The 17,556-nt window shown below is 43.0% G+C and overlaps 1 protein-coding gene across 1 annotated transcript; it reads right to left on the bottom strand.

Annotated features, from left to right (window-relative positions):
* Window positions 1-3,877: 3,877 nt before the first annotated feature.
* rab10 (RAB10, member RAS oncogene family) lies at window positions 3,878-17,556 on the bottom strand. Its single transcript, XM_010883167.4, has 6 exons — window positions 16,904-17,556; window positions 8,877-8,937; window positions 7,546-7,684; window positions 6,541-6,630; window positions 6,322-6,423; window positions 3,878-4,995 (listed from the first exon to the last, which is right to left on the bottom strand). Exons 1-6 carry the CDS (start codon window positions 17,028-17,030, stop codon window positions 4,909-4,911), a joined length of 606 nt encoding a protein of 201 aa, XP_010881469.1. The 5' UTR covers window positions 17,031-17,556; the 3' UTR covers window positions 3,878-4,908.

The following is a 17,556-nucleotide window of genomic DNA, read 5'->3' as shown; positions in this document are numbered from 1 at the left end:
TTTTGGAATAAAAATACAAACAGTTCCTAAAAATGTGTGACCAAGTGCGGCGCATATAACATAGTTTCAATGTATAGTTGTTAACTTTTCTCAAAGCGACCTTAAATGATAAACTATCATCATCAGAAACTAACATCATCAAATATATATTTTGAAAACATTACAGAAAATAATACATAGCTAATTGCGGTAAATTAAATCTTTATTATGCACACTTCATCTTTAAAATGTTATTAGCATTGAGGCATGACCAATATGAAGATACATTTAAACATAAAACGTTATTCAAATGCCCATAAACTGTATTCCACTAGGATTTAGACAGTTCAATCTTCTAAGTTTTAGCACAGACAGAGTGTGGTCATTGCGAGGGAATCGCCAGTACAATAAAACTAACTACTTTACAAAGGAAATTATCTAAATGGGGTTGTCCTTACAAGAACATACCCTGGCAGGAAACATACAGAAGTGACCTCGATCTACATCCTAAACCGACTACAGAGACGTTTTTTCAGAATTGTGCTTCACTGTGGATTGCACTCCAGCCAATCACAAAAACAATAATTAGAAAATGACGTTACAGAGGCAGATCAAGACAGAAGAGTATAAAGCAGAAACTATGGTTCAGGATGGGTATCTTGGTAAGCACTGTGACAACAGACTACATTTGTTTAAAATGACGGAGGAATATGCAGAGAATAGATGGACTCCATAGTAGTTGAAAAAACAGCTCCACCTACTGGCCACACTGGGGCACACAGCAACATACTACCCGGTCCAGGTGATCAGCAAGTTGGCAATTTAGGTACCACCCAAGCCAAATGTACTGTAGGAGAGCGTGCTTATTGTAACTACCATAAAATATAATCCTTAAAAGGGATTCTCTCTAGGACAGTTGTGGATCCCTTCTAACTGTTAAACTCATAATCAACAGCTGCCAGTTCTGAAAGGGACATTGGCATCTACAGGTGCTGGTCATAAAATTAGAATATCATCAAAAAGTTGATTTATTTCAGTAATTCCATTCAAAAAGTGAAACTTGTATAATGTATACATACATTACACACAGACTGATATATTTCAAATGTTTATTTCTTTTAATTTTGACGATTATAACTGACAACTAATGAAAACCCCAAATTCAGTATCTCAGAAAATTTGAATATTGTGAAAAGGTTCAATATTGAAGACACCTGGTGCCACACTCTAATCAGCTATTTAACCCAAAACACCTGCAAAGGCCTTTAAATGGTCTCTCAGTCTAGTTCTGTAGGGAACATAATCATGGGGAAGACTGCTAACTTGACAATGGTCCAAAAGACAACCATTGACACCTTGCACAAGGAGGGCAAGACACAAAAGGTCATTGCTAAAGAGGCTGGCTGTTCACAGAGCTCTGTGTCCAAGCACATTAATAGAGAGGCGAAGGGAAAGAAAAGATGTGGTAGAAAAAAGTGTATAAGCAATAGGGATAACCACATCCTGGAGAGGATTGTGAAACAAAACCCATTGAAAAATGTGGGGGAGATTCACAAAGAGTGGACTGCAGCTGGAGTCAGTGCTTCAAGAACCACCACGCACAGACGTATGCAAGACATGGGTTTCAGCTGTCGCATTCCTTGTGTAAAGCCACTCTTGAACAAGACGCAGCGTCAGAAACGTCTCGCCTGGGCTAAAGACAAAAAGGACTGGGCTGCTGAGTTCTCTGATGAAAGTAAATTTTGCATTTGCTTTGGAAATCAAGGTCCCAGAGTCTGGAGGAAGAGAGGAGAGGCACAGAATCCACTTTACTTGAAGTCCAGTGTAAAGTTTCCACAATCAGTGATGGTTTGAGGTTCCATGTCATCTGCTGGTGTTGGTCCACTGTTTTTTCTGAGGTCCAAGGTCAACGCAGCCGTCAGGAAGTTTTAGAGCACTTCATGCTTCCTGCTGCTGACCAACTTTATGGAGATGCAGATTTCATTTTCCAACAGGACTTGGCACCTGCACAGTGCCAAAACTACCAGTACCTGGTTTAAGGACCATGGTATACCTGTTCTTAATTGGCCAGCAAACTTGCCTGACCTTAACCCTATACAAAATCTATGGGGTATTGTGAAGAGGAAGAAGCGATATGCCAGACCCAACAATGCAGAAGAGCTGAAGGCCACTATCAGAGCAACCTGGGCTCTCGTAACACCTGAGCAGTCCCACAGACTGATCGACTCCATGCCACACCGCATTGCTGCAGTAATTCAGGCAAAAGGAGCCCCAACTAAGTATTGAGTGCTGTACATGCTCATACATTTCATCTTCATACTTTTCAGTTGGCCAAGATTGGTAAAAATCTTTTTTTTGTATTGGTCTTAAGTAATATTCAAATTTTCAGAGATACTGAATTTGGGATTTTCATTAGTTGTCAGTTATAATCATCACAATTACAAGAAATAAACATTTGAAATATATCAGTCTGTGTGTAATGAATGAATATACAAGTTTCATTTTTTGAATGGAATTACTGAAATAAACTTTTGGATGATATTCTAATTTTATGACCAGCACCTGAATAGCAGGGTATTCAACTGTTATACTGTCACAGGGCTGCCCAACGCTGTGCCAGGAGATCTACGATCCGGTAGGTTCTCTCTCCAGCCCCATTTGTGACTAACCCGGTTATGGTTTTCATCCAGCTAATTATTAGAATCAGGTGTGTTAAATTAGAGTTGGAGAGAAAACTTACAGGACAGTAGATCTCCAGGAAACAGGGTTGAACAGCCCTGGTCTATGTAGCCTGCTGTTTTTCTGTTCAACTTCATATTGAATTGCACTCACCTTGTGTTCCTGGTCTAAATTAGTCCCTGATAAAAGGTTACCAATGAAGAAATAGAGCCAAAATGGCTGAGATCCAGAGGTGAGTTTGAGGTTATAATTGGGCCCCAAAAAATATTCACACCCTAGATCTATTTAAAAATGATGTTCCAAATGATGAAAAAGAAATAACATTTTGGTTCCACAAACTTTCTTAGAAGTTTTAAAATGTGCAGAATAAATGTAGAATTATTTCGTGGATTAGTATTACGAATTGTCATAAAAAAAAGTGTGGACCAATTCATTATTTAGTTGCACATCCTTTGGCCAGCTGATTGTCTAGGAATCCCCTGCCACTTCCAAAAAGTCCAGCATTTCTTCGGCCATTCCTGAGCTTTGTGTTTGACAGACAACTTTGGAAAGGGACACCTTCTGGACAACAGGTTTAACATTTGGGGTGACTCATTTTGCCAAAGCTCTCCAATTTAGTTTGAACGGTTCAGGTCCACACATTTACCCAAGATTATGACGTGTTGGGTTTTTCAAATGAGAGATTCTGCCGCTCTCGTTTGCCTCTTCTAACAGCGGAGTGGTCCTGTTCTTCCCACCATTGAACCATCCTGTGCTTATTGAACATCGGATGGTCTGGAGCGGATCTTTGGGTCTGCTTCTAGATGGATGGGTCAGCAGCTGAGAAAAGCGCTTTGTCAACCATTCATATGACTTTCGATGACACCCGATGGTGGGGACCTAGGTGCCACGTCCTGGGGGGTCAACCAAAGTTCGAGGGGCCCCAAACATCTTGCCAATCCTGCAGACTGTGCACACAGGAACTCCAAGATCACAGCAGATGGACTCGGCAACCTCGGCTATGTCAAAGGACTATTTTGGTTCTGACAACCTCAGACAGTTCGTTGGTTTTTATCCTTTTTACAGTGGTACAGGAGAGTGCTGTTTTCACTCTCTCAAACTCTGTTGAGTGGCAACTAATACGCTATAGGCACCTGCAAAAAGGCACTGGCGCCTATAATTTAATAAAATAAGCAGAAACACACTCAATATTGAACAAAGACAGCATTTAGACAGGAGATGTAACTTAAACAAGCTTATTTTTAATGGATCTGCAAAACGGTTTGAATTTCCTTGAGAATGTTCCATCTCTTCCACATAGCCAGCCGAGAGAACATTCCAACGTTACAGAAATAACGCATCACAAACACTCCCAACCCAAACATCTGCATGCAGGAAACTTAACCCCCTAAAAGAAAAATAAATCAAAATGTAAAAGAATCCCCTATCGTTAAGCAGACATCCTGACAAGCTGTTCTCTGGTTGGAGGAGACATTCAAACCTTTCTGCTCGGCCTCGCTGTGGGAGGAGCCAGAATATTAAACTTTAATTTCATTGAGAGGATGTGGCTCCGCCCCTGTCTTCCATATAAGGCACAGGACAAAATAAACCCCACCCCCCACCTCCGTTACTTGGTTACAAATCTCAAAATGACCAAATACGGCGTCTTGACAACATAACCCACTAGTGTACAAAATGTTAATCCTACATTTGTCTTTTTTTATTTTTATTTATTTTATTTTCCTTTGACTGACGGTGAAGGGACCAGGCGGACTCAGAAAAAGGAAAGATTAAAAAGGTGAGTTTGACCGTTTCACTCTCGTTTTGCAACCTTTAAAATAAACAACAGGAAACATGATCTCTTTATCAGAAACAAACTGATATTCAGAAAACTTGGAAAGAGAGAATTTGGGGAAGGCAGATGAGGGAAGTGGTTTATTTTCAGAGGACGATTGACAGGAGGAGGAGGAGGAGGAGAAAGGAGGGGAGAGGAAGAGGGGGATGAGAGAGGGCGAGGGAGAAACAGAGCAAAAAACTATCAGACAGACTCAGAGACAGACAGATCAAGAGAGAAAGAGCGACAGAGAGACTGAACAGACAAGAACAGGGAGATAGGATGAGAACGTTAGTGAAGGTGAGTTAGGGTTAGAGAAAAGTGTGTGCATGTCTGTGTGTGTGTGTGTGTGCGCGCGCGTGTGTGCTTGCGTTAGTGTGTGTGTCTGTGTGTGTGTGTGTGTGTTTGTGTGTGTCAGACAGACAAGGTGTGTTGTTCTAACTGCAGCACTTGCTCTTCCATCCTGTGACTCCACTGCCACCACTGATGTCCACATTTTCACTGTTGGGCTCTTTGACGGGCGTCTGCAACACACACACACACACACACATTAAACAAACACACAAAACAAATACAAAAAGTCCACAGAACTGATCATACCCAAGTAAACCAAAGGGTTTGTGAAGCAACAGGCCAAATGTACGACCACTAACTAATACCCCCATTCACGTAGGATATGCTGTATGTCAGGAGAAAAAGAAGAGCAATGTTTATATAGTGCCCTTTTTTACAGACATGTGTTCATCCTATTTGTACCAGCAGGCCCGTTTGGTGTGGGCACGGATTCTGAACCTGGGGGAGGGGTTTACCAACTGGTAAGGCACACCAGACTGACTGCTCTGAAAGCATGTGATAGACAAGCGTTACAAACTAAATGAAGCATATATAATTAAGTTTGGTGCTAACTACTAACTAGCTCTGCTTTTTGGAGGCAAAGAGTGCCAACCCTCCCAGGAACAAGAACAAACGACCCGGATGTTCTTCATCTCTGTGAGACTTGAGGTAACGGTTTTCATGTCGCGAGCGTGACGCGTCAGGACCAGAACCTCCCGGCCGTGTCTCAGTCCGGGTGCACACAGGATGGCAAAATCCAGCATCGCCGCCGCTCCTCCGATGGACCGGGTTACAGAGTGCGGTGTGTCGAGACGCCTTGGATTCGTTTCAACTTCAGGGTTGCCGTGCCGATTCGGAAACGGAAGAAGATTCACCACGGAAGACGCTGCAGGTGTGTAGCTTTCAGCGATGGGTTTATGAGATGGCAACAAGGACAACTTGTCAGCGCAATACGCATTTAATCAAAAGTACAATGCGTATCTACAGTAACTCCTGCAGATTTTTGACAGGCACATCTTCACCCAATTTAGGGTACATTTTCGGGGAAATATTTCTGCATTATAAATGTTATACTGGCTAGATCAGCGTCTGGACTTCATTAAGTTCTGACAGAGACTAAGAACGTTTATGCCTGAGCTTTGTTGCCAAAGAATGGGCTGAAACAAAATCAACCAAATAAACTACTAATATATTTTTCCAGAAAGGCAAGAGGGCGGCGTTAACCCACCAACACACCATCGCCCGTCGGACGCCCTGCAGAGAAAAAAAGCACACCCGTGGGCGAGGTGTAGTGTGGGCTGGAGCACGGAGTTTGGGTTGCTCAGCAACCACCGATCATTGTCACACACTGTTGTGCGAAGGTGTTCTGGACGTTTGGCGGTTATGGGGTCGCAGGTCAGTACAGCAGGACGCTGTTCCTTGACATTGTATGTGGTAGCAATGAAGATGGGCCCCTCAAGCTGCTGCCACAGGACAGCCCCCCACCCCCACACACAGTCTCTCAAAACAACACCCACCTTTCTGAGGATGTCTTCCGCTAACGTGAGGAAAGCCTTCTCAATGCTGATGTTGGCCTTCGCGCTCGTCTCAAAAAACCTAATGCCGTGCTCTCTGGCAATCTGAGAGAGGGAGACAGATGTGAGAGGTCCAACAAAAAGGAGTCAGGAACCAAGTCTTAGCTCATACTAGCCTTTGTAGATGTTTGTAGTGTGTGTGTGTGAGAGAGGGTGTCCCACCTGCTCCCCCTTGGCCTTTGGTACGACCCTCTTGTCTTCCATGTCACACTTGTTGCCTAGCAGCATTCTCTCAACGTCCTCGTTCGCATGCTGGAACACAGAAACAAGGACACCTTCAGACTGGTGTGTCACTGCCAACACAGTTGGGCACAACGGATGGGCTTCGAAATAAAACTAGGATGGCAAATGTCAGTAGGGGGTTTACAAGTTGACCTTTTCTAACGTCTCCTCCGAAGACGACTTTGTTGGCTTTCGCTATGAACATCTGACCGTCTGCTATCAACCTCCTGAGCAGAATTACACTTCGACAAAATTGGATCAAACATTGTGGCGAGTCTACAATAATGACCTACATGACAAAGTGAAAAGAACTATGGAGTACGAAGACGAAATGCACGACACAAAACCACTACAACGCTTTATGGACCGGCGGTTTCTTATTTAGGGAAGCACTTCAAAATTGATGCCAAGCAACTATTTCAAACACCAACACATAAGAATTTTGGAAAGAATAATGAGTAGATATAGCACAACTCCTTGCATTTTGCAAGAAACCTCACAAACCTTCCAATCGATATAGGTTTTTTTTACTGAATTGCAAAAAACTAACAAATTGAATGTCTATCAACCAGATAAAAATCACACTTCCTAGTGAAACCAAACATCCCTGAACTTATGCAATTCACAGAACGTGAGAAAATGCTGAATACAGGCCTCCCATTTGGTGAAGTGTTAAGCACCCTACCGTGAGTAACTAGCAACCCCCTTCCCGAAAACATTAGGAAAAATACCACTGAAAATGACTTGCCACATTCATGTACACTCATATGTACGTAACTCTTAACCTGTGTAAGAAAGGCTGATGTAAATATGTCTGTGAATGGCTATTACCGGCTAGGCTCTAGAAGAAAGTACTTCAAGCCTAGGGAAAATATAGTGGTGGATCTTTGATGGTACTGGGGCGGACGTGTGTGTGTGTGCGCGTGTGTATGTATGTGTGTGTACCTCATCGATGTTACGGAGCCACTTGCTGATGTTTTCGAAGCTCTTAGCGTTGGTGATGTCATAGACCAGCATAATACCCATGGCCCCTCTGTAGTAGGACGTTGTGATGGTGTGGAACCTCTCCTGGCCGGCCGTGTCCCTAAAACACACACGTTACATATGTAGCCACAACACACACACACACACACACACACACACACACACACACACACACACACACACACACACACACACACACACACACACACACACACACACACACACACACACACACACACACACACACACACACACACACACACACACACACACACACACACACACACTTAGTTGAATAATTGAATAACCGAAATTGAGTTAGAATATACATTTTTTTAACTACTATTGAAAATCCATGGATTTTAAAGGCAATGCGCTCCTTCACACGCGCTTGTTGTTTACATGGGTCAATATACCGCATAGCCTACTGTTAGCAAGTAGACGAAAGTTAACTAATTCGAGGGAAGATGGAACGTGTTTACTGAATTAATGTTACCTACAAAATAATTACTAGGCCACTAGTAAAGTTCAGCTGTGGAATTGAAAGGCGGTTGAGAGTTAAGCAAATAGCATATAGCTGGCTAGCTTAGCTAACTAGTATTTATAAGGCTGCTCCTTTCAATAAACTCAGTGTTATGTATTGATAAATATTGTCTTCTGTAGCAGAGTTGGGCATGTCTACCACACCACATCCTCGACAAGCGTGATCGCTCTTGTCTCTCATAAACGGCCATTGAGAAGATGTTAGATGACAACGACAACCACTCCTTGGTGCTTTACGTTGTAGCACCCCAGTATTATCTGTGGTTTATTAAACCATGTGTTTTGGTTAACCGAATACAACTCAAACAATAACACACTAAAATCGGATGAGTTCATAAAATCATGTTCAATGCACATCCCTACTACTACACACAGACACCTCATACATCTCACGCACGCACGCACGCACACACGCACACACACACACACGCACGCACCCACCTTCGCACATCTCGCATTACACACACACCCACACATCACAAGCAGACACTTTATCATACTTTATATAAGCAGTCACATTACAAACACACTACAGACACTTACATCACACACACCCTTCAGACACACACACCCTTCAGACACACACACCCTTCAGACACACACACCCTTCATATTGTAAACATGCTGTCACCTTACACACACACACACCCCCTTCAGACACACACACACACACACACACACACTTTATCATCGTTTATACATGAAGGCACATTTCACACCCACTTCACACAGGCACTTTATCAACTCACCATATCTGTAGTTTGATCTTCTTCCCCTGGAGTTCAACAGTCTTGATCTTAAAGTCTATTCCTGCAAAACATGAAGAGAAACATGTGAATACACAGAACTGACATCAGAAAGAAATCCATAATTTTTCTACATTTCTATTCATCCCCATACGCAATTTAATTTAAAATAACCTTAAATAACACATGCTTAAAAAAATTACTAGTACAGACCTTTAAAGCAGGAATGTCTACAGGAAGGGCTGCCCAACCCTGTTCCTGGAGATCTACGGTCCTGTAGGTTCTCTTCAACTCCATGTAACTAACCCGGTTAAGCTTTTCATCCAGCTAATTATAATAATCAGGTGTGTTAAATTAGAGTTGGAGAGAAAACCTACAGGACAGTAGATCTCCAGGAACAGGGTTGGGCAGCCCTGGTCTAAAGTAATCACACACTCCTCTAATAATGACCTTCTTAATAGTATCTTTCACTAAACCAGGAATGTCTACAGTGAATACTATCCTTCATATATAGGCCTTCCCTAAACCAGGAATGTCTACAGTGAATACTATCCTTCATATATAGGCCTTCCCTAAACCAGGAATGTCTACAGTGAATACTACCCTTCATATATAGGCCTTCCCTAAACCAGGAATGTCTACAGTGAATACTACCCTTCAAATATAGGCCTTCCCTAAACCAGGAATGTCTACAGTGAATACGATCCTTCAAATATAGGCCTTCCCTAAACCAGGAATGTCTACAGTGAATACGATCCTTCAAATATAGGCCTTCCCTAAACCAGGAATGTCTACAGAAAATCTATGCTCCCTCAAGAGATTTACAGTAAAGGTCATCCTCAGCCAGCTTTAAATCTGAGCCAAACTGTATCCATGAATTTCTCCTTTGAAACCCACACAACACGGCACGTTACTCTGACAATCAAAACCTGATCCAGCGGACGGGCTGAAGAGAGGAACCAGAACCTGAACACACGGCAACGCGTAGCAGATGGGATTTACATCGGCTGCCCATTACACATCAGGGTAGTTTTCCCTGTTTCAATACGACTTTCGTTAATATTTCACATCCAACAGAGCACAAACCCTTGGCAACCCAGCTCTTCCTGAAGTCTGTTGGTGCGTTTATGGACTCTCCTGTCCTGGATGCTTGGGAGTGGGTGTGAGGGTGAAACTGGTCTCCACATCTTGACAATGAACAAGCGCTGTTTTCTTTTCATAAATAAATATACACCGATCAGCCATAACATTATGACCACTGACAGCTGAAGTGAATAACACTGATAATCTCATTATCATGGTACCTGTCAATGGGTTGATATATAAAGCAGCAAATGAACATTCTGTCCTCAAAGATGATGTGTTAGAAGCAGGAAAAATGGGCAAGCGTAAGGATCTGAGCGACTTTGACATGGGCCAAACTGTGATGGCTAGACAACTGGGTCAGAGCATCTCCAAAACTGCAGCCCTTGTGGGGCATTCCAGGTTTGCAGTGGTCAGTACCTATCAAAAGTGGTTCAAGGAAGGAAAAGCGGCGAACCAGCGACAGGGTCATGGGCGGCCACGGCTCACTGATGCACGTGGGGAGCAAAGGCTGGCCTGTGTGGTCCGATCCAACAGACGAGCTACTGTAGCTCAAACTGCTGGTACTGATAGAAAAGGTGTCAGAACACACAGTGCATCGCAGTTTGTTGCGAATGGGTCAGCACAGCCACAGACCAGTCAGGGTGCCCATGCTGACCCCTGACCACTAAAATGGGCACGTGAGCATCAGAACTGGACCACAGAGCAATGGCAGGTGGCCTGTTCTGATGGTCTCATGTTTCCTTTTACATACATGGATGTCCGGGTGCGTGAGCGTCGCTTACCTGGAGAACACATGGCACCAGGATGCACTATGGGAGGGAGGCAAGCTGGCAGAGGCAGTGTGATGCTTTGGGCAATGTTCTGCTGGGAAACCTTGGGTCCTGCCATTCATGTGGATGTTACTTTGACACGTACCACCTACCTCAGCATTGTTGCAGACCATGTGCACCCTTTCATGGCAACGGTATTCCCTGATGGCATTGGCCTCTTTCAGCAGGATAATGCGCCCTGCCACAAAGCAAAAATGGTTCAGGAATGGCTTGAAGAACACAACAACCAGTTCAAGGTGTTGACTTGGCCTCCAAATTCCCCAGATCTCAATCCCATCGAGCATCTGTGGGATGTGCTGGACAAACAGGTCCGATCCATGGAGGCCCCACCTCGCAACTTACAGGACTTAAAGGATCGGCTGCTAACATCTTGGTGTCAGATACCACAGCACACCTTCAGAGGTCTAGTGGAGTCCATGCCTCAACAGGTCAGGGCTGTTTTGGCAGTAAAAGGGGGACCTACACAATATTAGGCAGGTGGTCATAATGTTATGGCTGATCGGTGTGTACTTTCACGCACTAATCAAAAGTTATTTCACCTAGTTTAGTTTTAATTCACTAACAAACTGAAGATATGGTTTTGTTATTTAATATTTTGTTGGATTATTATCTTTTTCTCCCAAAACAATGGTCAATGTTCAAATTTTTTTTATAGGTTACAGTATTGAATATGTTGATGTTGAACTCAGTACCAAAGGCAGAAATCTGGTACGGTGAGAAAACTACAGGCAAGGCTCAAGTGCTTTGCTCAGGGACAGAACACCAGATTTCTCACCTTGCAGGTTTGGGGATTTGATCTACAACATTCTGTTTACTGAAGCTCTACCCACCAGGCATCCCCGTCACCAGACAGAGGTAATGTGGTCTGTATATAGTCACATGAGTCACCTACTTTTCCACTTGCATTGACAACGTAAATAAAGGTGTCCCATGCCAATAAAGCCCTTTGAATTATCACTGATAAGAGGTGTAGAGAGGGGTGTAGAGAGGGGTGTAGAGAGGGGTGTAGAGAGGGGTGTAGAGAGGGGTGTAGAGAGGGGTGTAGAGAGGGGTGTAGAGAGGGGTGTAGAGGGAGGTGGGGGTTTCCGGTGGTGGTATTTTGAGAAGCAGTCGCGTGTCATGTTTCTTAAGTTATGAATGCTGCGTCACGGAGGGGGTAATGCTCCTGTTACAACAGACAGCAATTATATATAAACATAAAGGGGAGGGAGATTTAATTACAATAAATGGAACAATAATTTTCTAATGATATTAAGAAAACCCAAAGAAATTCAACATTTAATTGATGTAGCCACCAGTTGTCTAATTAAATCACCACATCAGTAAAGGCACTTCATTTATAAACTAGTCGGGCCCTCTGGAATCTGATTCTTTGCCAGATTCCAGTTTTTCCGTTAAATTTTTCCAGTTCTTCCCAGTGTTTAGGTTTTCGTTCTGAAAACCACTGTTTATGTAAAGAAAGAATTTTGGATGTTCTAAGTCCACAACAATGCTTAAACCACACCAGAAGACCACTTTTCAAATCTGGGGAAGATGTTTTGGGGTGTGGTCAGCGTTTTATTTAAGAGCGCCTCAAGTAAGAGGCAAACGTTTAGCAATGTTTCTAAAGCAAAGACCAAGGTACAAATGTTAAAACTAATTTACAGGCTCAATGAAAATATCGCCAATATTATTCTGCCAAGTCACCATAGGATACCTTGTTATCAATATACCATTGCGACGGTTTCTGGCAGGACTTTTAACCAGAACCCTGCCCACCTCCTCACTATGTTCAACACATTGTTTTGGATGCCCAAATGTCTGTAGTCCATGAACAGGGACCGACACCAGCCATAAGGACAAGACAGCACTGCAGCTGACAGCCAGACCAAACATGCCATTTTGCGCGATACTGCCCGAACCGCAAATTATTTTGGGGCGATCTGGCAACCCGCCACCGTTTCCTATAGCGGACAACATCGTCCAATGACTGTCACTCTCCTTAACAAGACTCCAAGCCACTTCGGCAACTCTTTTGCTCAAGGTGTACTCAACCAGGGAACCAACCCCCAGGACTCGAGAGTTGGGTTAGGGGCAACCTTTCTAGCAAAATGTAAAATCACTGGAAAGTAAAACGGAAGGGCTTCATTTGAGGCCAGGGCTCCAGACCAACAACTTCCACTGGTGGCATGGAGTCACTCAGTTGATGGGACCAGCGCGTGATTTGGTAATACGTCCACTAACATTAGCTTACATAAAAGTAAAGACAAGTATTTGTATTGTATGTATTGGTTTCCTTCTACATAAAGATGAATTCAGTCATTTCATTAGATTCTATTCTAGTCCCTTACACTATGATGAGGGAAACTGCATTGGGATGTCGGTCTTCATGATCTTCGTTACCAACGCAATTGTCAACACCAAATAGAGCACATTTTTAACAGGCAAGTTTGCCAAGAACACATGCTTATTTACAGCAAAGACCTGGTAGAGAAAACGATTTTAACATTGGATTTTTCTTTACTTGATTTAGCTATTGTAATCATTTTGGTAGACACCTTGTGCTTGGGCGTGACATATTTCAGGGTGGCCAATGAATTGTAGTGATGGGAAGTTCAACACTTTTTACTGACTCAGATGTTTGAGTCAGTAACGCCCAGAGCACACAATGACCCACTGCTGGCATTCAACACACTGATAAGTGACTGCAAAGGCTACCAGCCTCTCGTCAGGAATAGGGGGCAAATCAAGACATGTTTAAGACTTGTCAGTGTGGTACCTTTTAAACTACTAGGCATACAAAGCATATTTCTAAATACATTCAAACTGCAGTAGGTCTAGTCGCAGCTTCCACACGATTAGATTACAAGGCTGACGAGCAAAGTTTTTGAAATTCTCCACAGTGGGCGAACTAAGAAATTGCACACAAACGGCACGACAGGTTTGAAAAGCCATTGACTAATAAGGCCCTATGATCTGCATGTTTCACATTAAGAGGAGATAATCCACAGATATCATGATTGGCATATACGCTGGATTCTTTTGTTTTTGTAGAACGATCTCTGATTTGAACTTTGAATGGAACGTCCTGGGTGTTTTGAAACAGCTGTTGTCCTTGTCGAAAAGAGGGCTGACAGGGAATGAGCGGGTCCCACACAACCACACGGGCAACGGAAACAGTCAGCCCAAGAACGATTCACATCACTGTGTGACCAAAACACAAAACTTGCAATAAAAAAAAAAACAAAGCTTTAAGGACATACTGGTGCAACCGCTTAAATATGCAACAACAAAATATACATGAAAAGGGTTGCAAAGAGTGACCACTTGATCACAGTCTCAAGCCCGTAATATTTTATTCTACCACATACAATTTTCTACCGACTCACAATTTGCCAATTTCCAAATTTAGAAGCAAAATTTTTTTATTAATTCCATGCCAAGCCACACAGGTACAAAAATAAATTAACGAATTGGTATCGGCATCAGCCAATTCCATAAAAACAAAGGTGTCGAACCAGTTGTATGGAGGGCTGAGCGTCTGCAGGTTTTAACTCCGGGCTTGATGGATTAATTAGGTCACTAATTAGTTAGAATCCTCCCTCGCTGGGTTGTTTAGACCTCAACTGGACTCAATTAAAAATAAAATAAAAAAATGTATCAAGAAACCGTATACACTAAGCCCTCCATGGAATTGGTTAGACGCCGGTGGGGAGAAAGAATATCCATTCGTCTGTTGGAATCAGCAAAGAATTTTCTTATCAGGGTCATCCATAGCATGAAGTCACTGAAAGCGTTGGTTACCTAGTAACCAACATGGCTCACACGGTTGAACAAGTGCTGTAACTAGGGATAGTATGATTGTTTCCACCCAGTGAGAGATGTTTACAGTTGCTGGCCAACCATAAAATTACTTTTTCCCCCTGATTCGGCTATCAGCCAAGCCGCATTCTGGATTCGAACAACCCAGTTTATTATATTGTTTATATGCTAATGTCTATATTGTCTTACAATATAGTTTTGTAGCCTCTGTGTTTTTGATATACCCCCACAGGCCCATGCTAGAACTAAGACCACACCCAATGGGCTTTATAGAGCCATTACCATACTAGAAAATGCATTGCTCATGGCCTGTGAATTGGAAAATGAAAATCCATTGCACCAACAATAAGAGGTGACCAGATCAGATTTATTTTATAAAGCCCTTCTTTAAATCGTCAATTGTCACAATGTGTTTATACAGATACCCATCTCAAAACCCCAAACAGCAAGCAACAACAGAGTTGATGCACAGGAACTAGATTAGTTGTTTTCCATGTACATAATAGCACACGTGGCCACTCACGGCCCTTGTAAAGACCATCTCCATGCCTACAAGCAAAAACTCAAAGTGGAAGTACCAGTGACGCGGTCGAAATGGAAGCGGTCAGATGAAGCAGATGCTAAACTGTTGTGAACACAGACCGCATGTTGTTAATGGATTCATCACAAAACATTGAGCAAATACCCAAACCATCAAAAGCTTCATTAAAAACGACATTGACTACATTGTCATTACACATCAACTCTCTGCGAGGTTAGGAAAGTCAAAGATCGGGACCTGTCCTTAGATGCAATGCGCCAAGCAGTTATCCATTTTTCTTGCTCTTCTCACTCAACCAAACAGATTAATCATAGCTACCTCCTTCTCCTTACTGCAGGAGAGTAATGCTCTGGAACCAATAACCAACCTACTGGGTCCCATGGTGTTCTGTTGGAAACCCAAGGAGCGATACGCTGACAGTGTTTAGAAAAACAAATATTGGGTGACCAACAGGTGACAGTTCACCCAATTGATTGTTTGACATTAGAAAGTATGTATTTTTCCCTAAGCCTGCCCATGTTTTAAGAACATTAACTGGGTATATATAAATAGCTTGGTGGGAAGGGCTCCTTCGGATGACAGCATTAACCGAATCCGTCCGTTGACCACTACGTCCGCCGCACGACATAGAACTTAATTTATTTATTTGTTGACCAAGAGACGTTTGACTGACTTGATTCATGGGGGTATGACGAGCGCATGCGCAGGGTTGGGGAATACAGGCGGTGACGCCATCAAAATAAATTGTTTATGACTTCAGGTGAATAGGTAGCCAATGTTTTGACAAAAAGAAACTAATACACATCAGTATATATAATTGTTAATAAAGCCCGATTCCTGACAACCATGGGCAACACGATTTGTATCGTGTGCGAATTTACATGGTTAGCCAACTAGCTAGTTGGGCCTTTTCTAGCCAAAGAACGTAGCTAACATGTTAGCTGGGCAAACTAGCAGTCTGTTGTTGATTGCGTGGCTCGACACCAGCATATCTAAATACATAACCAGTTATACTAGTTAGCCAACCAGCTTAACCACGTAATATAATATAGAAGAGGGTAAACAAAAGTCAAAACTATATTCACATTAATTGTGTAAAAATAGGCTTGTTTGCTAGTTGACAGCCGCAGCAGATAGCTAGCTACCGTAAGCCTGCTACTAGCCAAGTCCACACTACACTACTGTTCAAATCTGGGCTGCATCACTTCTGGATGTTGCTTCTAACGGGTAGGTAATTAAATTGGTATCATGTCTGAATTAGTCACTCTCTCTAAGCATGGGATACAAATGTTTTTCGGCCGAGTTTTGGTGCCGGCTTCTTCTGGCAGCACCGGCGTTATAGGATTACTAGCTGTGTGTGTTAGCTATACACATTAGCTAGTAACTCTAATGGCCAGATACACAGCGAAACGTTCAGAAATGTCAGGCTTAAACCAAACGAATGTACTGAAAAAAATACACTAACTTCAATACATTGCCACGAATGTGTTGGTAGCTAATTGTACTAGGCGGTAATCAAACCTTGCGTTGTGGGCCTTTTTGTTAGCGGCTAGCTAACACTCAGGCTATGTAGTTATCAAGCTAGTTACCATCTTGAAAGTTTAGTAGTTCATGGATAGTTAACGAACCTAGCTAGCTATAGTGGTTACTGGTGGTTTGTTACGTAGGTAGGTACATTGACAGAACGTAATCCATACAGCTGTGCCCCAATACTAGTGTTGACACCTGCGTTCCAGATCACATCCTGCGGCCCACGCCGCTGGCAAACTCACCTATAGTGGAGATGAAGGTGGTGTTGAAGGCGTCGTCTGAGAATCGGAACAGTACGCAGGTCTTCCCAACGCCCGAGTCTCCGATCAAGAGGAGCTTGAAGAGCAGATCGTAGGTCTTCTTCGCCATGGATAAACCAGTTGTTTGCCGGATAAAGAATAAACTAGCTAGCTAACTACAGACAGTACCGTAGGGCTAGAGCCAGTCCGAGTTCCAAGCAAAGGAACGATGTGTAATATCTGCAATTATGATATGATATCTAGTTAGCTGTATGCCGGTCGGGGGTGGCGTGTCGCAACAGTATCTGACGAGTGGTAAATATTATTTCCAAAACAGAACGGTTTGTCTTATAGCAAGTGATAAAGCCCGTGTGATTTCCCTTTTCCACTCTTTCTTTCTCTCACACTATCGGGACAAAATGGCTCCCCTCTCTACCCGACTTACTCTTTCTTCAAACTACCAGCAAGCTCATTTACATTCTTGGCATACCCCGTCATTCCAACCGCCTCGGGCCTTGCGATCGAGAATTATAATTTTTCGGAGGTTGAAAGTGTGTCAATTTAGCGACCTATCTCAGTTTTTTGTTTTGTCGATGATAAGAAACCGAAACAGACGACCGCCGTCGCCTTCGAATGCAGCCACCACGGCGACACCC

This window comes from Esox lucius, chromosome 18 (assembly GCF_011004845.1).
Source record: "Esox lucius isolate fEsoLuc1 chromosome 18, fEsoLuc1.pri, whole genome shotgun sequence".
NCBI classification, from domain to species: domain Eukaryota; kingdom Metazoa; phylum Chordata; class Actinopteri; order Esociformes; family Esocidae; genus Esox; species Esox lucius.
This window is presented reverse-complemented; position numbering and strand designations above follow the sequence as displayed.